We start from the raw sequence: 25,149 nt of genomic DNA, 5'->3' as shown, positions 1-25,149 counted from the left end.
ATTGTTAATTAGTGAGACTACAGTTAAAAGAGAGGGTGTCACTACAACCTGTCACTGAGGTACAGCAATTGTGTATAGAGTGTATGGTTAAGTAAGGTGACAGGTGAGAGAGTGAGGTAGGTTCAACACTTTTCTGAACAGCAGAGATACCAACCCTATTTAAGACCAGTTAGTATTTTGGCCAAACACTGAGGCAAAAATTGGCACTTCTGACTAAGATGGGTATTAACTTTTTAAAAGAATTTCCAGTTTTAAGATAAGAGTCATCAGAAGATGACATATCCCCCAGGCTCCCACATATTTGAAAGGACAAATCATCTTACAGTAACTTGATGTTTTCTTAGATTAAGTTTGAATCGTTTCCATGGAAGTCATGAAAAACATAAATGCCATATATCTGTAAACAGCAAAAGGCACCACTTCAAGATCTGTCTCATATATCTGCCAAGATCTGCTGAAAGATACAAAATGGTTTTCAAGTTGTGCTCTATAAACGAAGCCTATCCCTCCATTTTGAGAGTCAGAATCGTTTCTACGGAAACTAGAAAATTGATAGATCACAAAAACCTGAAAATAGCAAAAGGCACCACGTTGGGGTCTGCCACGTATATCTACCAAGTTTTGCTGAGAGATACTAGGAACTTTTTGAGATGTGCTCCAGAAACGAAACACACCTCTCACTTTTGAGACAAAGTCTGACTTGTTTCCATGGAAAAAGAGAAACTAAGAAATAAAACAAGAGTTATCAGAAGATGACATATCCCCCGACCCCCACATGTTTGAAAGGACAAATAATCTGAGAGTTACTCATTGTTTTTTTCCACTAAGTTTGAATTGTTTCCATGGAATTCATGAAAATTATAAATGTCATGTATCTATAACCAACAAAGTCACAATGTCATATATCTGCCAAGATCTGTTGACAGATATGAAATGGTTTTTGAGTTGTGCTCTGGAAACGAAGCCCATCCCTCCATTTTGAGACTAATTCTAAAATGTTTCCATGGAAACCAAGAAAATAATACATCACAAAAACCTTTAAAAACCAAAAGGCACCACTTTGGGGTCTGCCATACATATCTAGAAAGCTTTACTAACAGATATTTAGAAGTTTTTGAGTTCTGCACTGGAAATGAAACACACCTCTCACTTTTCAGACAAAGTCCAAAACATTTCCATGGAAACCAAGAAAATAATAAATCGCAAGAACTTGTACATAACAAAAGGCACCACTATAGGTTCTGATTGATATATTTACCAAGTTTTGCAGAAAAACATTGAATGGTTTTCGAGTTCTGCTCCGGAAACGAAGCCCACCCCTCCATTTTGAGACTAAGTCTGAAACGTTTCCATGGAAACCAAGAAAATAATGAATCACAAAAACCTGTAGAGAGCAAAAGGCACCACTTTGAGGTCTGCAACACATATCTGACAAGTTTTACAGACAGATATTAAGATGTTTTTGAGTTCTGCTAAGGAAACGAAACACACCTCTCACTTTTCAGACTATGTCTGAAACATTTCCATGGAAACCAAGAAAATAATAAATCACAAAAACCTGTAAATACCAAAAGGCACCACTATAGGTTTAGACTGATATATCTACCAAGTTTTGCAGAAAAATATTGAACGGTTTTTGAATTCTGCTCTGGAAACGAAGCCCACCCCAACTAACACCAAAATGTTCCATGGAAAAACAAAAAAAATATAAATGCCAAAAATCTGTAAATAGCAAAAGGCACAACCATAGGCTGAGATTACTATATCTATCAAGTTTGGTCTAAAAATATTGAACGGTTTCTGAGTTCAAGAAACTCCAGAAACAAAATGATTACGGACGGACAGATGAACGGACAGACAGACACGGCGTTGACTATATCCCCCCGCATTACATGCCAGGGGGATAAAAATATTTAGAGTGAACGTTTGGCAGAATCATTTTTATCCTATCATCCAACATGGAATATAGGGGTGTACTACTGAACAAGCGAATCAAACATCCCACGTGGAATATAGGTGAGAGTTACAGAACTGGCGAATCAAACAGTTGTCACTCTGCCATCTCATACTCCGATGGGTGCCAATGTCTGACAGCTTGTCTCTGGAGAGTTTGTACATCTTTAGCTCTGTCCCACAACGAAGCACCAGCAGTATATTTGGAACATGGTTTGATACGATGGTAGTCAGAATTTGATATTTGAGCATCTGACAGACAACCGGTTGCATTCTCCACAGGGAGTGTTCTGTACTAGTTGACTGGGGATAATACATCAGTACTTTGAACGTGCAATGTGCATGGATAAACGAGCAAAATAAAAGTAAGATTCTTATCAATATTATCATATTTTCTTGGCTTGAACCAATGACAATGATCTGTCAGTATGACTTGCACATCACCTGGCCAAGACTTCAAGACAAGAAGGCATTGCTGACTTTGTGTGCCTAACACTACCGTGTGGGTTTCATTTCTGGAACACACTTAATCCCCAAAAGGATTAGAATCTGTACTTTACCCAGGAAGAAGTTTCCAGTTAGTCAATTTTTGAGAAAATCCCATTTTTGTCCCAAAGTAAGATGACTCTCTTATGAATACAATGTCACATGAGGTAGTGAGTGAGCAAGTTTGTTTTACACTGGTTTTAACAATTATACGATGATGTGTCATCTCAGTGTGTGGGAAACATGATCACTGTCCGAGACATTTATAACCCACAAGCACAGATTTGGTTCTGGCAAACCTTGAAACGTAACTGGGTTTTAGATGGATCATGACCTCTTCATTGGACACTTGTACTGATGTACACAGAGCAACAATTCTTCAGGGAATATTTCCAGGAATAAGGCAATAAAGTTCACTGGCTCTGAGGACAATGCTTGCTTTGGGCAGGTAAGGGTAAGATTATAATAATTAATTATAGGGTAAGATTCAGCATGGAGATTGTTAGAGAAAGAGGGGGATAATTTACGTGTACACATGGAGTAAAGACTGCTACTTATACATCTGTGATTGTTTGTAAAAATATATAATGATATATTGTTCTGGACGTGCTATCACAATCAAATCGATTCATAAGTAATAGAGTATAAACAGCAAATTATCTGATGCATCTCACATTGATGAAAATATTTCCCTCTTTGAGTGAAGTTGTGTTAACTTAACTTGGCAAATTCTAAAGCAACTTTCCAAAAGACATCAATACTATGCACGTAATCTTCGAACCTGCACCCATTAATGAAGAACTGAATAATGACCCAAACAAAACAGCAGTAGTCTAAAATGAAAGAAAAAAAAAGTAATGAAAACGAATTGAAACATTGCATTAAATAAAGTGTGCACTATGTACACAAACTAGCCTGACCATTTCTCTCACTGGTAATCGCCTTGATGAAAATTCGTTCATTCAAACTATAAATTATAGCAGAATTTGGACTTCAATTTACTCTACAAATGGTACGAAGTATCATGAAAGCTGCTGCACAATACTTTACTAATTTCATAGCCTTGTTTCTATATTAAACACAGGCATCACACAGGATGCAATGTGATATAGTCATCATGCTCCAGTACTGTCTCTTCTACAAGTCCTTACCAATGAGAGAATGGTTTGGTTCTTATGTCCACAAGACATGGAAGTCCCCATGTCTCTAACGAAACTGAATATACTGTCACAGACATCAACACTACATGCATGCTGGGATTGGTTAAACATACCCGAGACTGGGAAAACTGCAATGGAGCAATAAGAGAATGACAATTGGAAAATGATTAGTTGCCCAAACATAAGGCCCTTTCTTTTCTGTTCAGAAATTTATTAAAAAAAAGGAGAAGAAGAAGAAAAAAGATGTTGGCTCGGTTGGTTTTTAAGCCTCACTCAACAATATTGCAGCTACATGGTGGCATTCTGTAAATAATCACATCTGGTACAGACAAACCGATGATCAACAGTATAAGCATCAATCTATGCAAATGGCATACGATGACATGTATCAACCAAGTCAGTGAGCATGACTGTCCAATCCTGTTAGTCACCTCTTCCGACAAGCAATGGTTGTTGAAAATCAAATGTACCCAGTTGGGATTGGACATGACAGGTGCTTGGCTTGTCTACCGGTAACTACCCTTCCATGTCAAAACTGCATTGTCAAGAATTCATTGCGGAAACACTTCCTTCCAGTAACAGGTTACCATGGCAATGGTGATCAACTTCTTGTCAAGATTCTAGTAATTCAGTTGGTTTCCATTACCAAAGTTTGTGGTCAGTACTGATATTATATACGCTTACATGGAGTTGGTCTCCTCTAACTCGAATACATTTACTAGAGGCATGATCTGAAACCTACCAGTATTTAAATCTGTTGACCTATGCAGGACCATTCCTCAAAGAGACCCTACCTCTATTGATGTCAAGTATCTGGACTGGGTCAGAGGGTTTGTTGTGAGCGAGTGAGTGAGTACAGCTTTACACTGCTATTAGCAACATCATGGCCGGGGACACCAGAAATGGACTTCACACATTGTACCCATGTGGGGTTTTGAACCAGGGTCTTCCGCATGATGACCAAACGCTTTAACCACTAGGCTACTCCACCGTGCCTTTTAGTGACAAGAATGTTAGTGAAAGTAAAGAAGTTACATTGTTTTGTGGTATAATGTTGCAAGGATATACTGAAAGCGAGTTATCTCACAGAAGGGCTAGGTTGTCATGCAGACATGTTAACAAGTTCGACAAATACGGTGGCCTGTGAAACAATGCCAGTAAAACATAGCAAGAGCAATTCGGTCATTTGATAAGTAAAAAGACTGAAATCCATATACTGACAGAATGGACAAAATATTCATGACAATGATTTTGAAAAAATTCTGAAATGCTTGCAATTAGCAAGTCTACTGTCATCAAATCAAGCCACAAAAGTCATCATGGTAAAATACATGTAACTTAGAGCCACATGATATTGTCTGCAAGTACTCCAGTCTGGCAGACCACCCTAAGATTGTTATAGTTGGGGAGAAGCGGGGCAGCAAAGAAGAAGAAGAAGAAGAAGAAGAAGAAGAAGAAGAAGAAGAAGAAGGGGAAGGGTGAGTGAGTGAGTTTAGTTTTACGCCGCACTTAGCAATATTACAGCTATATGGCGGCGGTCTGTAAATAATCGAGTCTGGACCAGACAATCCAGTGATCAACAACATGAGCATCGATCTGCGCAATTGGGAACCAATGACATGTGTCAACCAAGTCAGCGAGCCTGACCACTCGATCCCGTTAGTCGCCTCTTACGACAAGCATAGTCGCCTTTTGTGGCAAGCATGGGTTGCTGAAGGCCTATTCTTCCCCGGGACCGTCACGGGTCAGAAGGGGAAGGGAGAGAGAAAGGGAGAGAGAGAAGGGGACAAACGGAAAGGGGAAGAGGAAGGAAGAAGTTGGAGGGATCAGGGATCAGGAAAGTGGAGGTGTAGACAGAGGAGAGGACAGAAAAGACAAACACCTGATAAATGGGGAATCAAACCCCTCCCTTCGGTGTGTGTGGCAGCTGGAATCACTGACGTACCAGTTCATGTGGTGTTTAAAAAAAGTGGACAGTTAGCCCTACAGGAAGTACACTGCACTTCTCCACTCACTGTAGACTTGGGTTTTGTGAATGTGAGTGTGTCTAAGTCCTGAACAATATTTTCACAGTACTGATAAAACAAGGTGTTCCTGTAGGGGTGCATTTAGTTCCTACCAGCTTGGAGCATCCGCTGTTGAGCCACTCTGCACGGTGCCAGTCTATTCCGTCTGAACAACGTCCCAGCGAACTACACCACTTGCAGTTAAATTTCATTCGTTCCGAGTCGGGATTCACACACTTCCTGCAGTCCGAGATAATGTTGCATGCTGGAACATTCATTAGAATATTGCTTAGCAATAAAAAAGAGGCTGCAGGCATTGTGTGTAAGCTATGCTGATTGTGCATTTTGTTCCTTCTGTTATGATTAAGTACTTGGGTCCAGTTTTATTCAGCAGTCGTAGCGCCACAACTGTCGTAAATCTATATTAAAGTATTGGAGTTACAATCACCTTAGCGCCACGATCACTTTGTGAAATGATCCCCTGGTCCCATTACTGCGTACAGTGGGATCTATTCCCGAGGTGAGGTGACGTTGCGCTTAATATCTCATTCAAACATGCATGACATGCACACATACACATGACTGGCTGCTTATTGTACTTAGTAAAAAGAGAATAGGGGATTCATTCTTGAAGAAACAAGACCACATGAAGTTACCCAGACAGGATACCCTAATATCTTCACGAGTCAAGTATTAAAAGGTACTGAGGATCTATTCAGCCCTGTTATCCCCGTAGATCAAGCAGTAAGGAGAATTATGGACCTATTCTACCTTGTTTATTCCCCAGGTAAAGTAGTAAGGAGTGTTATGGACCTAATTTGCCCTGCTACCCCCCGTCTAGCAGTAAGGAGTACTATGGATCCATTCTCTTCTGTTATCCCCACAGGTCAAGGAGCAAGAAGTATTTGGGACCTATGTGGCATTAATTTCTCCACTGGTCGAGTAACAAGGGGAGAGAGAGGAGAGAGAGAGAGGAGGAGGAGGTTATTGGCTATTCTTCCATGTTTTCCCCCACTGGTCGAGTAACAAGAAGTCTCAGGGACCTATTCTGCCCTGGAGTTCTGTGGACACGGGACCATATACTGGGCCTTGTATGTACTGGAGTGAAACAGGTAGTTACTTGGCAGTGGCTTTATGATGATCACTGTTCCCTGCTCCACCTGGTCTGGGTGGAAGGACACACGGTGATACTCGAAGATTGTTCTACGCCGTATACCTGAAACACAAATATTGACATTTTATCTCTGTGAAACAAGTACATTGCTACCATGCCATACAAACAAAACAACAGAAAAGATCACAAGCAGAAACGGGATATTGAATTAAAAAATACTGTAAAGCTATCTTTCCTTTCTAATGAATTGAGCACAGACAAATGATTATATCCAATGCTTTTGACATCATTCTTGGGTTCACAATTATCAGATCCTGGCACTGTAAAGGGAGGCAACAGTGGTACTGAAGACGTGTGCCCCAAGACCATTAGTAAATAGTTAACTTGAACAGTATTTCTGTCAGATCACCCTGTGCCAGCTCCTAAAGACCAAGGACTAGATATTCGAAGCTCTAAGACAGTTGTAAGGCAATACTAATGTATGGGACTTACGACTATCTTAGCGCTAACAGAGCTTCGAAAATCCCAGGCCCCAATTTCTCAAAACAAACTTAAATGTGAGTTTTGACATAAGTTAGAGTTTTCACTCAAATTTGAGAAAATACATTTCCCAGAATGTATTGGAATTGATATTAAACTAAAAAATAGTAGACAGTTTGAGTTTTGTGAATATATTGCTTAAGATGTTTGGTCCTTTCTATTTTAAATTTGCAGCAGAATTCATGGTGGTATTTCACTAATGGCATATGGTTAAGATAAGTCAGTGATAAGCACCTAAACACCACACAAAACAGAAATTGATGTCCTCTCACCCTGTGCTTTGAGGTAGGAGTCAATATAAAAGGCATCAGACAGACCGATCTTCACTGGGTGGTTCTGACTGGATATAGCAGACAGTCTTATTGGTAACTATAACAAAGAAAACATATCATCACACAGGGAGGTGCAGTAAACAGCATAATAACCAACTTAACTATATCTACTGAAAATTCTCATTGGATAATTAGCCTGGCATCAGCCAACCATGTTTTGTCTTATTTCAGCACTCGAAGTTGCCTGAGTTTGAGTCAAATTTATGTTCTGGTTGTGTGGAAATAATAGAAAGACAAATTCAAATATCAAATCAAAACAGAGGTAATGGTTATTGAAAATCAAAACTAAGTGGTGTCAGATTGATTTTTGATGAATCAAACTGAATCACTGCAGCCTTAGTTAACAATACTTTTAATATTTGTTTGCATAATAATACAGAACATAATATTCCCTTTTTATCATGGAGACATTCGGAAATGGCAAACCAGCCATTGATGTTGTCATCAAACACAATTCTGGGATAAGATGACATGCATCTTACAGTATTACAAAGAGATGAGAGCTCAAAGCCTTTAGCTTTCACTCACAACAAAACATCCACATTTACTTTTGTTTACAACTATAACATATCCCGAACCCTTGTAGAGATCCTTGCTCCCGCTCCTAATACTCAGACTGGTTTAACTTAATATTGCAAACTTAAAATGTAACACAAAAGAATAATCTTTAACAGAATGCATAAAGGAGCCAATTCAGTGATTTTGTGTGAAGTAACAAGATATTTTACGAGAGCTTCAATCAATCTGTGCTCACATGTTTGTAGAGAAACTTTATAGTGCCATCTGCATGAAGCTGAACCTGGAAGTCGAAGGTTCCAGCTGGAACAGAAATATAGTCATATTGTAGCTAACAGCCACACCACTGTTTCAGAAATATGGTCATATAGTAGCCAACAGCCACACCACTGTGTCAGAAATATGGTCATATAGTAGCCAACAGCCACACCACAGTATCAGAAATATAGTCATAATGTAGCCAATAGTCACACCACTGTATCAGAAAAATAGTCATATTGTAGCCAACAGTCACACCACTGTATCCAAGAAACATACAACTGTAGCCAACAGTCAAACCATTAATCTAAGCCAACAGTCACACCATTTAAGCCAACAGTCACACCATTTAAGCCAACAGTCACACCATTTAAGCCAACAGTCACACCGTTAATTTAAGCCAACAGTCACACCATTTAAGCCAACAGTCACAGCATGGTACCCAAGAAACATACAACTGTAGCCAACAGTCACACCACTGTAGCCAACAGTCACACCTCTGTAGCCAACAGTCACAACATTGCAGCCAACAGTCACACCACTGAAGTCAACAGTCACACAGTTGTAGCCAACAGTCACACAGTTGTAGCCAACAGTCACACCACTGAAGTCAACAGCCACACCAATGTAACCAAGAAACACACAACTGTAGCCAACAGTCACACCACTTAAGCCAATAATCACCCCACTGTAGCTAACAAACATACAACTGTAGCCAACAGTCACATCATTTAAGCCAACACACACACTACTAGATGCAACAGTAACACCACTGTAGCCAACAGTCATGCCACTGCAACCAACAGTCACACTGAAGTCAAAAGTCACACCAATGTAGCCAACAGTCACACCATTTAAGCTAACAGTCACATCAATGTAGCCAACAATGACAATACTGTGGTTCAGGAAATATATCAGTTATACATTCCACTGGCTTTTAGGAGTGTATAACATATGAACATAATTAAACGAATTTCAAGGGAATGTTTACTGATAAAATATTTGCTCTTAGCGAGCATATTTTACAAGAGCTAATTGATTCAGTAATCTTGGCAAACAGATTAAAACAGTGCTCATTTAAACAACAGTTTGCCACACTCAAATGTTCTTCGAGTGAGTGAATGTGTGACTTTAACTTTGTCTGGATCATTGATCAAGTTTAGTTTTTGTAGCTTTCAGCAATATTCCACATGGGGAATCGGGCCTGGTCTTTACCATGACGAATGAGTGCTTTAACCACTAAGCTCTCCAGCTGCCCCATGTCATACAATCAAGTGACTGATGTTATGAGCAGTGATCTATGCTGTAGTGGTGCAATGCCAATCAACAGTCTCACCACCCAATCCATTTAATCACCCATTAAATCAACATGACTCATGGGGACTTACTCAGCAAGATAACTTGGATACTTGGATGAAAATGTTATAAGATATATGGTTTTACACTCCTTTTCAGTGTAGTGCAAAGACGTCATGGACGTGACAGAAATTAGCTTTATACATTGTACCCATGTGTGGAGTCGAATGCAAAATGAACGAGCTAATGCTATAACTGCAAGGTTACTCCACTTCTCCCAGAAGTAACTGAATAAGGTCTTACTCTCGTTTTGATCCTTCAGCACTACATTTTTCCACTGAACTGCAAACCTGTCACCTGAAATACAAAATATTAAACATCACCATCATTACGTTCAGAGTGCGCGAGTGAGTGAGTTTTTTACACTGCACTCAGCAATATTCCAGCTATATGGCAGCAGTTTGTAAATAATCGAGTCTGGACCAGACAATCCAGTGATCAACATGGCCATTGATCTGCGCAATTGGGAACCGATGACATGTGTCAGCTTTTATGGCAAGCATGGGTTGTTGAAGGCCTATTCTACCCCAGGACCTTCACAGGTCCATTACATTCAGGAGGAGATACGCAGTCAGAATGTTCTCAGCATAATCTGTTAACAGTTATATACTTACACAGTCTCACAGAATTTATGTTCCAGTACCAAGACAGTTGTGTCCCATGCTATGTTCCTAATAGCTTCAGAACACGAACACTTTTACTACAGTTATTCTGTCATGGCAGGACACAGTGAGTGAGTGAGTGAGTGAGTGACTGAGGTTTAATGTCATCAACATTACTCCAGTTTTGTCACAGTGTATAAGTCAAATGTAGGAGGAACTAACCACCTGCATACTGATTTAACATTCAGATGATGCAAGAGAAAGAAATAGCCCTGATAGAGAATACAAATGTGTGCCTTTCAAGAACTTGCTGTACAATAATCACATATACACGACTGCTGACTAAGCATGGCTCAATTTCTTGTCTATCCACTGTACCACCATCATTGAACTGATCTGCTCTGATCATGAGTATCCTTCAGCATACAGGTTCCACATAAAATGAATCTTGACTCCAACATACTCTGATGTGTTCTCCTGAAACCCATGTGAGGATAATTTCAAAGAAAATGACAGTGTTCAGTGTGCCACATGCCAGATAAGGTCACAGCAGCCATTTGTCTGGAAGTTACCGTCAGCTTTATTGGGTGCTTGGGTGCATGGTTCATCTCACAGAGTTCAAGTATGTAATGCCCATGTCTGATCAATGAATGTTACGGAAGATTCATGTGCACAAGCTGAAAGTTCAACCAAGGCACTTAGGAAATGCTGTTTTACCGTTGGTTTTGATATATTGTTCTTGTGTATTTTTGTTTCAAACGTACAAATTTATTACTATATTTTAAGCTTTCAAAGAGTCAAGATTGTTGGGTTTTTTTGGATGTAATTGTCTAGCTTATCACAGCACTGCATAAATATTTGACATGCAAATGTTGTTGATAATGTAAGGAATAAAACACAATCAGTTACAATTCTCTCATCTGGTACAGACAGAATCTCTCCTGGATCCTCACAGCGAGATTAACATGAGCTATTGGAGACCACCCTGACTGAATCCCAACAGGGAGACAGGCATAAGGTACTGGAGACCTGTCCTGACTGAATCCCAACAGGGAGACAGGTATGAGGTACTGGGGACCTGTCCTGACTGAATCCCAACAGGGAGACAAGCATGAGGTACTTGGGACCTGTCCTGACTGAATCCCAACAGGGAGACAAGGATGAGGTACTATGGACTTGTCCTGACTGAATCCCAACAGGGAGACAAGCATGAGGTACTGGAGACCTGTCCTGACTGAATCCCAACAGGGAGACAGGAATGAGGTACTGGAGACCTGTCCTGGCTGAATCCCAACAGGGAGACAGGCATTAGGTACTGGGGGGCCTGTCCTGACTGAATCCCAACAGGGAGACAAGCATTAGGTACTGGAGACCTGTCCTGGCTGAATCCCAACAGGGAGACAAGCATGAGGTACTGGAGACCTGTCCTGGCTGAATCCCAACAGGGAGACAGGCATTAGGTACTGGGGGGCCTGTCCTGACTGAATCCCAACAGGGAGACAAGCATGAGGTACTGGGGACTTGTCCAAACTGAATCCCCACAGTAAGACATGATTGCCATCAGCATGGAGACAAGAACGTCAACAATACACTGTTACACATACGTCATTCAAATATTCTGGCAAACATCTCAAGAACTTGTGCAAAGAAAATCTTCCTTTGAAAGCATTACGCTGTGAAACGCTTTCAACATTTGTTCTTTCAACTGACATGAAACATTTTCCATGAAATGATAGGATGTAACATGATCTGAATATTAGCGGAGAACCTCAACATGGATGCACACATCTAACACAGATTATTCTATTTGAGTTTTACCTTCAAAACAAAGAGATCATATTCAGGGACAACATCTCAGCAGTAGGAGATGACACACAATTGGCTGAAAGAATGAGGAACTAAGAGAGCGAAATCAAACAAATGTCAGCTTTTCATGAAGAAAGGTTAATCTGAGTTGCCAACACCAATACCATATTCAATCGGATAAGCCTAAGGGACACAACTCTTTACATTAATGTGTATGTATCACTAAGAATAACCCGACATTTTTCTCTGCTATGTTTTGTTTTCCAGATGTTCATGAATATGTCTGTGTGTTAAAAGATATCATCATGCAAAGGACACCTCAGGAAAACAGGACACTGCAGGACACAAGGACACCTCAAGACAACAGGACAACAGGACATCTCAACAGGGCACTGCAGACACAAAAGGACGCCGTAGAACAGTAGCATCCAAAGTCCAGTCAATCATGCTCTCTCCACTATCTGGCCACACAAAGAAGGTAGCTTAAATGCCTTGAGCATCACACTGTTTCTGTCCAATATGAGCACAGGTCAATAATGAAGAGCCTGATAATTGGCATCACCCATACAATATAGGATACCCCTCCTAAATCTGGAGTAGGGAGATCCCAGTCATAGACGAGACTTTAGGAAGTCATTACCTCGTTCCCCACAAAAGCCATCTATTTCATTCTTACATCATATTGCCCAGAGTCTCTGGTCGCCGATGAGAAAATGATTGGGCTTTTGAAGGCCCTCAAATAGATACCAGGCTTAAAAAGATAGCATGGTTGAAGATTCAATTAGACCTGTGACCCTCTATAATACCTGGGTAGAAAATCAATTTCTATTATAAAAGTCATTTATTACCTTGAGTACAGTGCGGCTTCTGGATTATAATGAACCCTGCTTTAAGTGGCCTTATTATTCACGTACAGTGTAACTGCAGTGTGATTGCCTGAAGAACAGATCCTTAACTGGTGAGTTAGGGTCTGATCTCTGCTTAATGAAACAGTCAGGCATAGACCTGTATTGGTGGGTTAGTGTCTGAACCTGTATCGGTGATTTATGTCTGTACATTGCTTAATAAAACCGGTACGGCTGAACCTGTACCTGTACATAGCTTAATGCAACAATTAGGTCTGAACCTGTATTGGTCAAATTATGTCTGGATATTGCTAAATACAACTGTCAGATCTGAACCTGTACTGGTGAGTTTTTACCTGAACATTGCTCAATGCTACCGTCAGGTCTAAACCTGTACTGTTGAGTTGAGTCTGTATATTAACAAAAGTGTCAGATACACTGAATTCTTTCGGATTCAACATACACCCCACCTACCGAAGTCATCATAGTAGATGTCAGATGCCTCGCCGATCCTGGTGTCAAAATTGGCCATCAACGGGGCTATGTATTGTGTTGCGGTCAACCATTGGTGGAGGAAAGGACTGGCATAGATGAAACCTGTTGACAAAGCATGACATGAAGTCACGAAATCTAAGAGAGGAGCTGCATCAAACCATGCATACATTATCCTCTGTTTATCACACTGTTGTCCCATAGTCCCTATGTTGATATGATGTTATAACACGTGTGTGAAAAGGTATAACTATTTGGAGCATAAATATTATCTTATTATGACACCAGATAATGTTAAAATGTTCCACATTCCAATTCTTTTCCCAGTGGTGTCTAATAATGGATTTCGTAATTGAGTTTAGTAAGTATTTAACTTTCAGGACTTTTATTACGAACCATTTTACTTCACTGATTTGGAATATTTATCTGAAGCTAGAGTTAAACCAAAGAAGCTAAATTGAAGTATAATTCTTAAGCCCTTGTAGGGAACAAGGTAAAATACTTTCTTCTGTCAAATTCTTTTATTAGCCAGTATCCTGAAGAACACTGGAGACTGTGTCTGCATCTGCAGACAGGGTGTGACACACATGCTAAACCATCACCTACCTCCTGTTGCAACCGTGATGTTTGTCACATTGTGTCCATAGAAACGGAACTTAAAGGTGAGATTAATTGTCTGAAAGAGCAAGTCAATTTCATGAATCATAAAAACAACTGTCTCATCGTTTTATTTATTCGTGTTGGAAATTTAATCACATACAGAGTAACCTCAATTTGGGTTTGTTTAAGAGAGGGAGTGAGAGAGAAACAGAAAGAGACATATTCTCTGTGTGTGTGTGTGTGTGTGTGTGTGTGTGTGTGTGCGCGCGCGTGTCCATGTGTGTGTGTGTGAGTGACTGAGCAAATTGATTTTATGCCACATTTAGCAGTATTCCAGCTACTAGGCAGAAGGCTGTAAATAATCGAGTCTGGACCAGACAATCCAGCAATGAACAACATGAGCATCCATCTATTGGGATACAATGACTTGATAAACAAGTCAGTGAGGTTGACCACCCCATCCAGTACACGTTAGCTGCCTCATACAATCATAGGTCACTGAAGATAAATTCTAACACGGACCTTCGTGGGGTCTCTTAGTCTTTAGAGGTGATTGAGCAGATCATGTTGTCTTGGCTTGATGACTTTGTTCAAACTGTACATCCTGATGTATTGTTATGTGACTGTGGCTGTTATTGTGTTCCAGCCCGTGATCCTACTGGCAGGAAGTGTGTAACAGCACTTCCTGTTTCTGTTATTCCTGTTTCAGCATAATGTCATACGGCCCTGCCGTACTCACCACAGCGGTCCTATGACTGGAGGACAGAGTCTTATGCCTCTTGGCATTGGTCAGGTCTATCCAGTTGCCGGTGAGGGCATCGGGGATGATGGAAGAAGAGTAGTACTGGTGGTTGTCCTGGAACAGATGACAAGACGTCACAACATGGCCCACAACTCATACCAAATCAGGTAAAGCTTATGAGTTTCAATCTTATAAAACATCTCAATGGGAAACAAAAATATCTGTAAATCTAGTTGTGTTTCCCTCCTGGTGTAGGAGTAGGTGCAGGTGCAGGTGCAGGTGTAGGTGTAGGAGTAGGTGTAGGTGCAGGTGTAGGTGTAGGTGTAGGTGCAGGTGCAGGTGCAGGTGTAGGTGTAGGAGTAGGTGTAGGAGTAGGTGTAGGTGCAGGTGTAGGTTTAGGTGTAGGTGTAGGTGTAGGTGTAGGTGCAGGTGCAGGAGTAGGTGTAGGAGTAGGTGTAGGTGCAGGTGTAGGAGTAGGTGTAGGAGTAGGTGAAGGAGTAGGTGTAGGAGTAGGTGTAGGTGTAGGTGCAGGTGTAGGTGTAGGAGTAGGTGTAGGTGTAGGTGCAGGTGTAGGTGCAGGTGTAGGTGATGCATATCTTACCTCCTGTCGGGCTGAGGTTATTGTGCTTCCAGTTACACCTGAGGTGGTCTCAATGATGCGTGGTGTTGTAGTGGGCTGTGCAGTTGTTGGTGTAGTTGTTGGAGAGGAAGTTGTGGGTGATGGAGCAGGTGTAGTTGGGGCAGGAGTACTCGGGGCAGGAGTAGTAGGAGCTGGTGTGGTCGGAGCAGGGGTTGATGGAACCTGAAATATAAATATCAAACATGAGATCTTTAACACACCAACAGAAATGGGCTCATTCTGTACTCAAGCGAGGAAACAAACCTGGGTAATCGGAATGGCAGGCGAACATTAACCATTTGGCTACCCCACTGCCCAAGGACAGAAAGGGCTTCATGTTTATGACAGACAGGAACAGATGCCTTTAGTATATGACTGACGAGATACATACTAGGCTTTTCTCCCGACAAGACACACATACTGGGCTCTTATCCCAATCGTTTCGTAGATATTTATGGTATAATAGTAGCTTGAAAGTTCTGATCCTAACTATGAAGACCTATAGGGGTGAAACAGTTTACCACAGTATTAGCAGAACTGCGGTATTTTGTCTTCAGTTCAGGATACAGTTATGCAATTAAAAAATTGTTTTTTTGTGCTTTTGTAGCATTATTTTAATCTTTCCTAAAATGCCTAGAAATTGAATAATTTTGTCATAATCTGTGCGCTTCTATCTCTTCTTTTGAGCATGATGATTACATCTCACATACCAAACCATAGACCTTGTACCATGTGAGAGCGTACCATTTCATCCCTATAGGATTTAACTGTGATGCATGGAAATATCTTTCCACACAATCCCTTGTAAGTGTGGGCAAATGCTTGAGATCCTGGATCCCTCTGATGAAGTCTTCCTCCTTGTGAAGGTTCTCCACAGAAGAAACAGATTTATCACCATAATGCTGGCCAGGGCCTAGATCTTTTAAGCTCTCTTAGCGCTAAGATAGTCGTAAGTTAATGTTAATGTATGGCACTTATGACAATCATAGCCCTAAGAGAGCTTCGAAAATCTTGGCCAAGGCAATGTTTACTTCAGGACGAACTACATGGAGCAACAGGATCTGCTTCTGGGTGATGTATATTTTCATGTGAGATGATGGAGCACTTCTGTTCAGAATCAGAAGTCAGGAGTGCCGAGTGCTGAAATCATTCTCAGACCCATTTCATTCTTCACGCTTTCAATTCTCTGAGACTGCTGTGTATTGGCTATGAGATGTGCGGTGAGTTGTTGATAATCCATTATCATGCATTATATCAACTCTTTCCTTTGTGGTGGTGGTAGATAATAACACATAATCATGCCTTATATCAACTCTTTCGTTTGTGGTGGCGGTAGATAATAACACAGAATCATGCGTTATATCAACTCTTTCGTTTGTGGTGGTGGTAGATAATAACACATAATCATGCCTTATATCAACTCTTTCGTTTGTGGTGGTGGTAGATAATAACACAGAATCATGCCTTATATCAACTCTTTCGTTTGTGGTGGCGGTAGATAATAACACAGAATCATTCGTTATATCAACTCTTTCGTTTGTGGTGGCGGTAGATAATAACACAGAATCATGCGTTATATCAACTCTTTCGTTTGTGGTGGCGGTAGATAATAACACAGAATCATGTGTTATATCAACTCTTTCCTTTGTGGTGGCGGTAGATAATAACACATAAACAGAGTGATAGATTTGGAAACATGTAGATATTCATGCAGGAAGCTTTTTTGTACACACACAAGAGAGTGAATGAGTTGAGTTTTTGTCACTATACTAACAGTATTCCATCTTGGCGTGTCAGGTTGATGGCAGAGGAAGCCTAAAGCTACTAACACTTTCAGTGACCTTATTAGATACTGAATATGAAGGATTGGAAGAGTCAGAAAACTCATAAGTTTTAGCCTTCTGCAGCAAGTGGATTCAGAGATGATTTGTGGCCATTAAGATGTCCAAACATGTGACCCCAAAAAGTCCTTTGTTTAGATATAACAAAGTGAATACTGGGTAATGAATATGAATGTTTGGTAATTAAATTAGACCAGTCAGTAGTTGATGCATTATTACTACTAATAAATATTACTCACCTGTGGAAGATACTGCAGTGTTATATTTTTATGGCAACATTACACTAGTTTAATACTGCTAGACGCATGATGGCATAATGAATCACAGTTTTGACGTCACAATGCTAATGCCGCTGTCGCAATGGTGCTAGACTGATGAAAGTCCTCACACTGTAGGCAGTGTAGCAGCACTTTCCATTAATTTGTGTTGGGGAGTAATAAACAGAATACTAAACTCACTTCTGTGAAGTACCATTTTTATTAAACTCAAGAAAGATTTAGCATCAAACTCACTCTCGCTCATTTGATACTAAATCGTTAACTCGTTTAATAAAAGTGTTATTACACAGAATGTCGTTCACTATCCTCTCATACATATCATCACTGAAATAGAACGTATTCTATGACATGTTTTTATCATGTAGACAGTTAATGTATAATGACTGATGACTACTGTGCCATCCTAGAGTATGTTCCATATCTCACCTTGATAAATAACCAAATTCAAGGAACAATATACCTTTTCCAAAACTCTTTGAATACCAGAATAATTTCAGTCATGACAGAATAACAATGTTATTGTTTGGTTCTGAAAGAAAACACAACACTAATTAATTTTTTAAACTTTTTCACTTTTAGCAAAATGTGTCTGGGGGGTATGAATGTTTTATCCTTCACACTGCCACAAGGCCACTCTCAATATTGACCTTTGCAGAAACAAAAAAAGCTCTAAACTTATACTTTTTCTATTTTCCAGATGCCCTGTAATTACTTATTAGAACATCTTGAAGAAATATTCAAGCAATACTCTTGTCACATAGAACGATGGACATAAGCTTCAATGCATTATCACCCATGTGGAGAATCATGCACAAGCCTTCAGCATAGCCTATGAATGAACACACGATCCACTTACCAATGAAATGAGTAAGTGAGTATAGTTTTCTGCCATACTAAGCAATATTCCAGCTATATGGCGGCAGTCTGTAAAACATCAAGTCTGGATCAGACGATAAAGTCATCATTACCATCAATCTATTTAAGTGGAATATGATAACATAAGTTAACCAAGTCAATGAGCATAACCTCGCGATACCGTTAGTTGCCTCTTATAACAAGCATGGGTTCTTCATTGGTCGCGCATGAAGAGCAGGTATACTCAATAAACAGAAAACGGTAGGTGAAAGGAAGTATTTACATTTGTTGAGGTCGCTGTGACGGCGTTCGGAGCATTGGAATTACTCAACACAGTCGTTGTTGGCAGGGGTTCAGTAGATACATTGGCTGGTCCTCCCGAAACTGACGCCTGGCGTCGGTAGCGCTGATTGGCTTCATACTTTATCACAAACTGGTTGCTGACGGACGGATTGACATTCACATCATAAGACACATGGAACTCTGGAAGAGAAGAACATTCTTGTAGGATATGATAGTATCCAGGAACAAATATTGAGGCGAGTATTGAGTAAAACAAAGAAACAGTAATACATAACACTTAGTCCTATTAGTGAGTGAGTGAGGGAGTGAGCGAGCGAGCCTCTTTTCAGCCATATTCCAAAAATACATCGAGGGACACCAGAAATGGGCTTCACACACTGTACCCATGTAGGGAATCGAACCTGGAACACTGACGTGATGAGCAAACACTTTAACCACTATGTTATCCAACCACTCTACCCGACCACCTAAGGGATAATAAGAACTGACTGGGAGTATTGCATGTATGTTTGAAACAGTGTATGAAATAGCGCCTGCCTGGTGGCCCGCTGCTTGCTAGTTACATGGCAGGCTTACAACTGTATTTTATAGCCGACCCCTGTGCGCCAATTTCCAGGGATATATGTTTAACCACGTCATTGACTACTAGAAATATTTCGAAAAAAATTTACAATTGTGGTAACTAGATGATGTCGGTACAGTTCATGATCAATCGAACTGTAACGTCCCCAGATCAACCTACATGATCTAACACTAAATGTGACTGGTCTTGAGAATGTTTTCAGCCAATGAATGATGTCGTTCTTTTATGATGGCAGTGACACTAAATGAATTAACAGTGACCTCCAAGGCATGGTTTTATCAAATTTGCTTTTGCACATGTTTCAGTTTACATCACTACAAGAAATTCATTGATTACTCTCTTTTAACATTATTTCTCAATTTCCTGCATTTAATATGGGGCTAGTTATATGTTAACATGGCCGGCAACATTTGTTAGTTATCAGCCCTGTGGGCTTCGTGTGTTTTTGTAGGAGTTTCATACACTGTTTAAAGTTAACCCTGGTTTTGTGACAGGTGCTCCAATACTTTTTGTCACCAAGCTTTTTGACGGCCCTCAGGCATAGATGGTTTGAGTTAATAGCAGCATGCCTTGTACACAGGAAAATAACATGAGACACACGATGAAACATTGAGCAGTGTCAAGACAGTACATAGTTACCATCCATGAGTAAAAATCCCTCTTGCAACGGACAATACCCACTCGTGACTGTGAGACTATTATCTTTGATAACACACCAGTTACTACCCTCTTGCTTTAACTATTTCCCGAAAGAAATTGTCCTTAAACAAATAGTCCTAGAAAAAACAAACTTGGAAAGAGAAACCATCAAAAGAAATTCAGCGCTTCAGGAAAACTAGACATTTGTAACGCATCATTTGCATCATTTCCTGTCTGAAAACCATAGTTAACACGAACAAGAAATGCCTCCAGTGGAACTTGTTCCAATCCCTGCATTAGTGGTGACACTTTGTCCCGTAATGCATGCTACAGCTCCATTGACTCTAGTCGTGAGGTGCTGACCCACAATGCAGCACAGGAAGTGGAATGTTTGCCACACTGAGACAACCATTGCCCCAAGATGTCGGAAAATTACCGCTACGCAGGTAGAGCCCATCGGTTATTGGAACAAATCGGACTGTGAAAATAGTAGCAGCATTGCTAATTGGCCACCACCACAGTCATTTTAAGGAGAGTGGATTCTCGTTCAGTAATGGCAACTGAAAGCAATATATAGATTGTTAATTGCTCAAAGACAAGTTAACCATGTACATTTAAATACAGATCTGGTCTCGATAACTACTTACACTGAAGAAGTTCCCCATTGAATAAAGGAAGATAAGACATGCTTCACACGGTAGTATCTGTGTCACTAACATTTCAGTCACAGAATGATCTGCTACATATCAGATTTTTTCTATTTTATGCAACAATGTCATGGCCTTTTTTTTCTAAATATTACAAACTGCTGAGGTAGTGAAAGATAAGTCCACATGTCTGAAAGACGACTCATGCATCTGACACCTCTTTTCCTTCAACAATATATAATTGAAACTAACATGTTCCATTCATACACAGGGTTGGTAATGTCGACTCTCTTTCAAATATTTTAAAGACATTTTTTTCCTCTTGTGAAGAAAAGCAAGGAATCACAAGGAATGGAAATTTGGTGTGAGGTTATTTCTACATTGGATCATGGATGTGATACTTTAAAAAATGAAACATCATTATTTAATCACTATACATAGTTAAATGTTTTACAAGTTTGAGATTTATTGTCACTTTAAATGTCTCAGCTATATGGCCAGGAGTCACACATGATGTTTGGATGTCACATAAAAACAAATAAGAGCTCAAAGTCTTTGCAGTCTGGTAAACTCAAGTGGGCAATGACTTGAGAAAAGCCTGATTTCATAACAGTTGTTAGACATGCACATTCCCAACACTGAACAAAGTATGATTTATTTACACAATAATAAAACCTCTAAACACTTGCCACAGAAAATCATGAAGAAAAACTTTGATGATCACCTGGAACCACCCTAACAAGAAAGTCCCATACCATGAGACAAGTGTGTCCATAATATGTATGTGCCCTAATGGACATATAGAACAAAATACAATCCTGTCAATAAAGATTATCTCAACTGTAGGCCAGCCATTCAGCAGCCGATGAAGCTGCGAGCTTGAGAATTCTTGTAATAAGCATGTGTCACAGGCCAGTCTGACAAGTCGACAAGGAACGTTGACAGACTTATTGGATTGGGAGGGTCACTGTCAATTTGGGATCTGCTTCGATCTCATCAACCAAAGCTATATGGCAAATCATTTTAACAGGAGCTATTAGCCCATCCAAAATGTTAGTGCTAAGACGGAACACATATTGCAAACATTTGACAGCAAATGTCACTGTTAGCGCTGGAAGCAACAGCGGGCTCATCTTGCAGTTCAGGGTCTGCCTCACCGTTGGCAGAGCTCCTTCCTGCTGACACGTGCCACTTCTTTGGTTCCATCACGCTATTTTTTCCACAATAGGTCCAAACCAGCTGAGTTGTCTACTCCATTAATCATCACTACAGAACTTTATTTTCAGTTTTTATTCTGCATGTCTGTTTTTGTCAGTAAGTGAAGCTGTTAGGAGCATGGAATTTGCCGGAGTGTTCATTATTTAAACAAGCAGCGGAAATAGGAATAGGATTCGGGCAGGAAGAGACCTTTTTCACCATCCTTTTTTCTCTCAACCAGGGTGAACTGTTGATCATATCAAGCTGGTGTCAACTTTTTCCATGTCAGATAAATGATATTTTCCCCACAAAAATTACAAGGAATTAACCATGATGAGTTTTTGATGACACAATTACTAATTGGCATTATCCTTTCATCTGCATAGAAATGCTTGAACATCCTCAGCTGATCTCTGGCACAGTTGAAACGTAATCCCAACGTGGTACTAATTTCTGAACTTAAACACATTTATGTCAATCAAGGAGACAAATGTACATGTTAAACGTCCCTCCTCTACCTCCTTAATGAACAAAGATTTCAGTATCAAGAAAATATTTTGTTCTTGCCTGACATGCAGATCCTCTGACGCTCATGATCATAAGATTTGAAACAGATAAATCATTCTATTCTAGTGCTATAAAATTACCATATTCACGAAATTGGCAGTTTAGATACTGGCGATTACACAAGACAGCTTATTGATCACATGACACTGAAGGACCAATGCTGTCATAGAGTCGCTCGTTGGGTGAAATAAAGAGCTCACTTGAATCTTAACAACAAATCATTTCTCCAGGGTGGGGATGGTCCAAAGACAGGATTAAATTTCCATTTTTTCCACCTTCGTTCTAGGTTCAAAATGAGATTGGACGCACTGAGCCCAAAGGTACTGAACACTGACCTAGTCTCCAGAGTACCACTGGTATGGGTAGGCTGAAACTTGTTGCGCCCGAATGACCTCTACCATTTTGAGGTGTAGAGCCTGCCCAAAAAGCTTTTAAGCATCAGGAGACACATATGACTCTCTATCAAATGGAGTGCTGGGGAGGGCCACCGAATCAATGACGGCCATCTCACACAGCTTCGTGTCTTGTCCTGTCCGTACAGGGGAAAAACTCTTGCATCCGAGCTCCATTGATTTTTCTCAGTAACTATCATTTGTGTGCAACATGCATAACCTAATAGAAATTGAGAGAGGCCAGCGAACATAAGAGGCTCAAGTAATCTAGCTTGCAAATACACACTGCAAAGACTTCATCTGGCATTCTGAAGCAGCGTCAGTGTGCAGTCTCCAAGAGTCACAATGTTTTTTTGTTGAGCCAGTAGTGGTGTCAACATGTCCGCTCGAAGACACGAGAAGCATCTTAAGTCGGCACACTACGTAAAGGAAGACATTAACATTACGCCCCACTAAAAACTGTAACAATCAATACATCCTTCAATTTCAATATCAAAGTTAAAGATGATGGCGGACCCGTACCCTAAGGATACCTGCTCCTGGTTCAAGGAAGACGCCTCACATTAAACAGCCATGGCTGGCTAATACAGAACTTAAACTTCCATCATCTAGTATTAAGCGGGATAGAATTTCCGTACTGTAAACTCCCTGCCGGCATCAAGTCTGATATATTTACATTCAGATCAGGATAAACAGTATTGACGAAGCAATCCATTCTCAAAGAACTTCAGAGCCTTCTTTTGATACATAAAATGAAATTTTTTCTTAGTATATTTTTCTATAAACGTTTTATGAATTTCTGCAAATATTTCATTCGCTCTCATGAATAGTTGACAGGGATTAAACGCAACTGACTGGAATTTATTCAATTTAGTTCATGTTTCTTTCTCACACCGTTATTTCTACCAAGAGATTGTTTATTCCAAGCTTTCAGATGCAAATTTCAGTCATGCAGGAGGAAAAGGCAACTCAAGAGTGAGTGAGTGAGTGAGTGAGTTTACTTCTACATGGCACTCAACAATATTCCACCTATACAGTGGCACTCTGAAAATAATTGAAGCTGATGGCTGCCTACAGACACAGGTCACTGAAATCTTGATAGTGATAAATAACGGAGATGCAATTTTCAGTAAAAATGCAACAAAAAGGTCTAAAAATATCAATGGGTGATGGGTGACACATTTATACGTAGGTAACTAACAAAGATGTTCTGAACATAAGCTGAAATGCTTCAACCACAAGGTTCTGACACTGCCCTTTGTGATAACTGAACTGGAATGAAGAAAAGCTATGGAGGGGAATGAGTGCTGGCTATTTTCACCATAACTGAAGACGGCCATATTGCGAAGAGTGAGCTAGGTTTCCAACACTTTCACAATATTCCAGCAATATCATAAAGGTGATACACTGGAATGGGCTGAAACATGTTGGGAATCAAATCGAGAACTTTATCGTGACAAACTGATGCTTCAACTACTAAGCTACGTAACACCTTCACACAATGTAACAGATGTTATAATTGAGATTACACTTTCCTAAGTAAAGATTTTGGTACTCTTGTTAGGTTGAGTTCCATCCGGGATTCAAACTCCCATCCTCAGAATCAGGCAGCGAATCACCAGCACACAAAGTCAGCTGCCTAACCCGCTCAGCTACCGTGGCTTCCACAAGGCTGATACAATGACAAAAATGGGGGCAATTATTGGGAGAGAAGAGTCAATCATGAAACTGAGATTATTCCAAATGTTTCTGTGCTGAAGCCGACAGACATTCTCATTGTATAAAATCTCACAAGCAAACCTGGTGTTGAATTTATCTTAGTACACTCAAAAGACAAACTGATCCAAAATCCATCAGAACATGGCCAGGTTTCCTTCTGCTTATGAAAGTCGATGACACCAACTGAAAACAGTTGTTGGTTTGGCAGATGTCTGCAATCAGGTGACAGTGTATAAAACAATACTGACCCATCCCGCCAATACAACACAGGGTCACATGAGTGCAATATGATTCATGGGGAAAAAGCTAAAAATATTTCAAGTATGAAAACTTGGAAGGTGAAAATTTGAATGGTAACAAGATCACTACGAAAACAGAATCAATCTGACAAGGTTCTCTAATATAAGATTTTGTTAATCATGATCACAGTTATTGTATGGCGTAATATGATGTCCAAAGTTACTGTTGTTCGGCTTCTTTGAGTAGAATTGACTTGAAGTTAACAACACCCTACTTGTGTTTTGGTAACACCTCAGGTGTGAGGTAACATGTTTACATGTGAGAACATATAGGGCAGCATGTGCTACAGAATATCAGGATAAGTGACCAATCAGACTGAACTTTTTAAACAAGGATCAGAAGCTAAATGTATTTTTGGGCCATGATGGACATACTTATTTTTTTAGTTTGGTGGAATTCCT

The 25,149-nt window shown here is 40.1% G+C and overlaps 1 protein-coding gene across 1 annotated transcript in view; it reads right to left on the bottom strand.

Annotated features, from left to right (window-relative positions):
* The window catches only part of LOC137270071 (plexin domain-containing protein 2-like), a 38,244-nt gene extending 16,465 nt beyond the window's left edge, over positions 1 to 21,779 (bottom strand). The window contains exons 1-12 of the mRNA XM_067803875.1: positions 21,677 to 21,779; positions 18,685 to 18,884; positions 15,410 to 15,610; positions 14,806 to 14,922; positions 14,073 to 14,142; positions 13,449 to 13,571; positions 9,965 to 10,018; positions 8,346 to 8,410; positions 7,532 to 7,628; positions 6,726 to 6,821; positions 5,719 to 5,870; positions 3,713 to 3,727 (exon numbers count right to left, since the gene is read on the bottom strand). Coding sequence (XP_067659976.1) covers positions 3,713 to 3,727; positions 5,719 to 5,870; positions 6,726 to 6,821; positions 7,532 to 7,628; positions 8,346 to 8,410; positions 9,965 to 10,018; positions 13,449 to 13,571; positions 14,073 to 14,142; positions 14,806 to 14,922; positions 15,410 to 15,610; positions 18,685 to 18,884; positions 21,677 to 21,779 — 1,293 coding nt within the window. The remainder of the gene's footprint in view (positions 1 to 3,712; positions 3,728 to 5,718; positions 5,871 to 6,725; positions 6,822 to 7,531; positions 7,629 to 8,345; positions 8,411 to 9,964; positions 10,019 to 13,448; positions 13,572 to 14,072; positions 14,143 to 14,805; positions 14,923 to 15,409; positions 15,611 to 18,684; positions 18,885 to 21,676) is intronic.
* Positions 21,780 to 25,149: the final 3,370 nt, after the last annotated feature.

Source organism: Haliotis asinina, unplaced genomic scaffold (genome assembly GCF_037392515.1).
Source record: "Haliotis asinina isolate JCU_RB_2024 unplaced genomic scaffold, JCU_Hal_asi_v2 scaffold_33, whole genome shotgun sequence".
NCBI lineage: Eukaryota > Metazoa > Mollusca > Gastropoda > Lepetellida > Haliotidae > Haliotis > Haliotis asinina.
The sequence above is the reverse complement of the archived record's forward strand: the minus strand, read 5'-3'. Positions and strand labels throughout refer to the sequence as shown.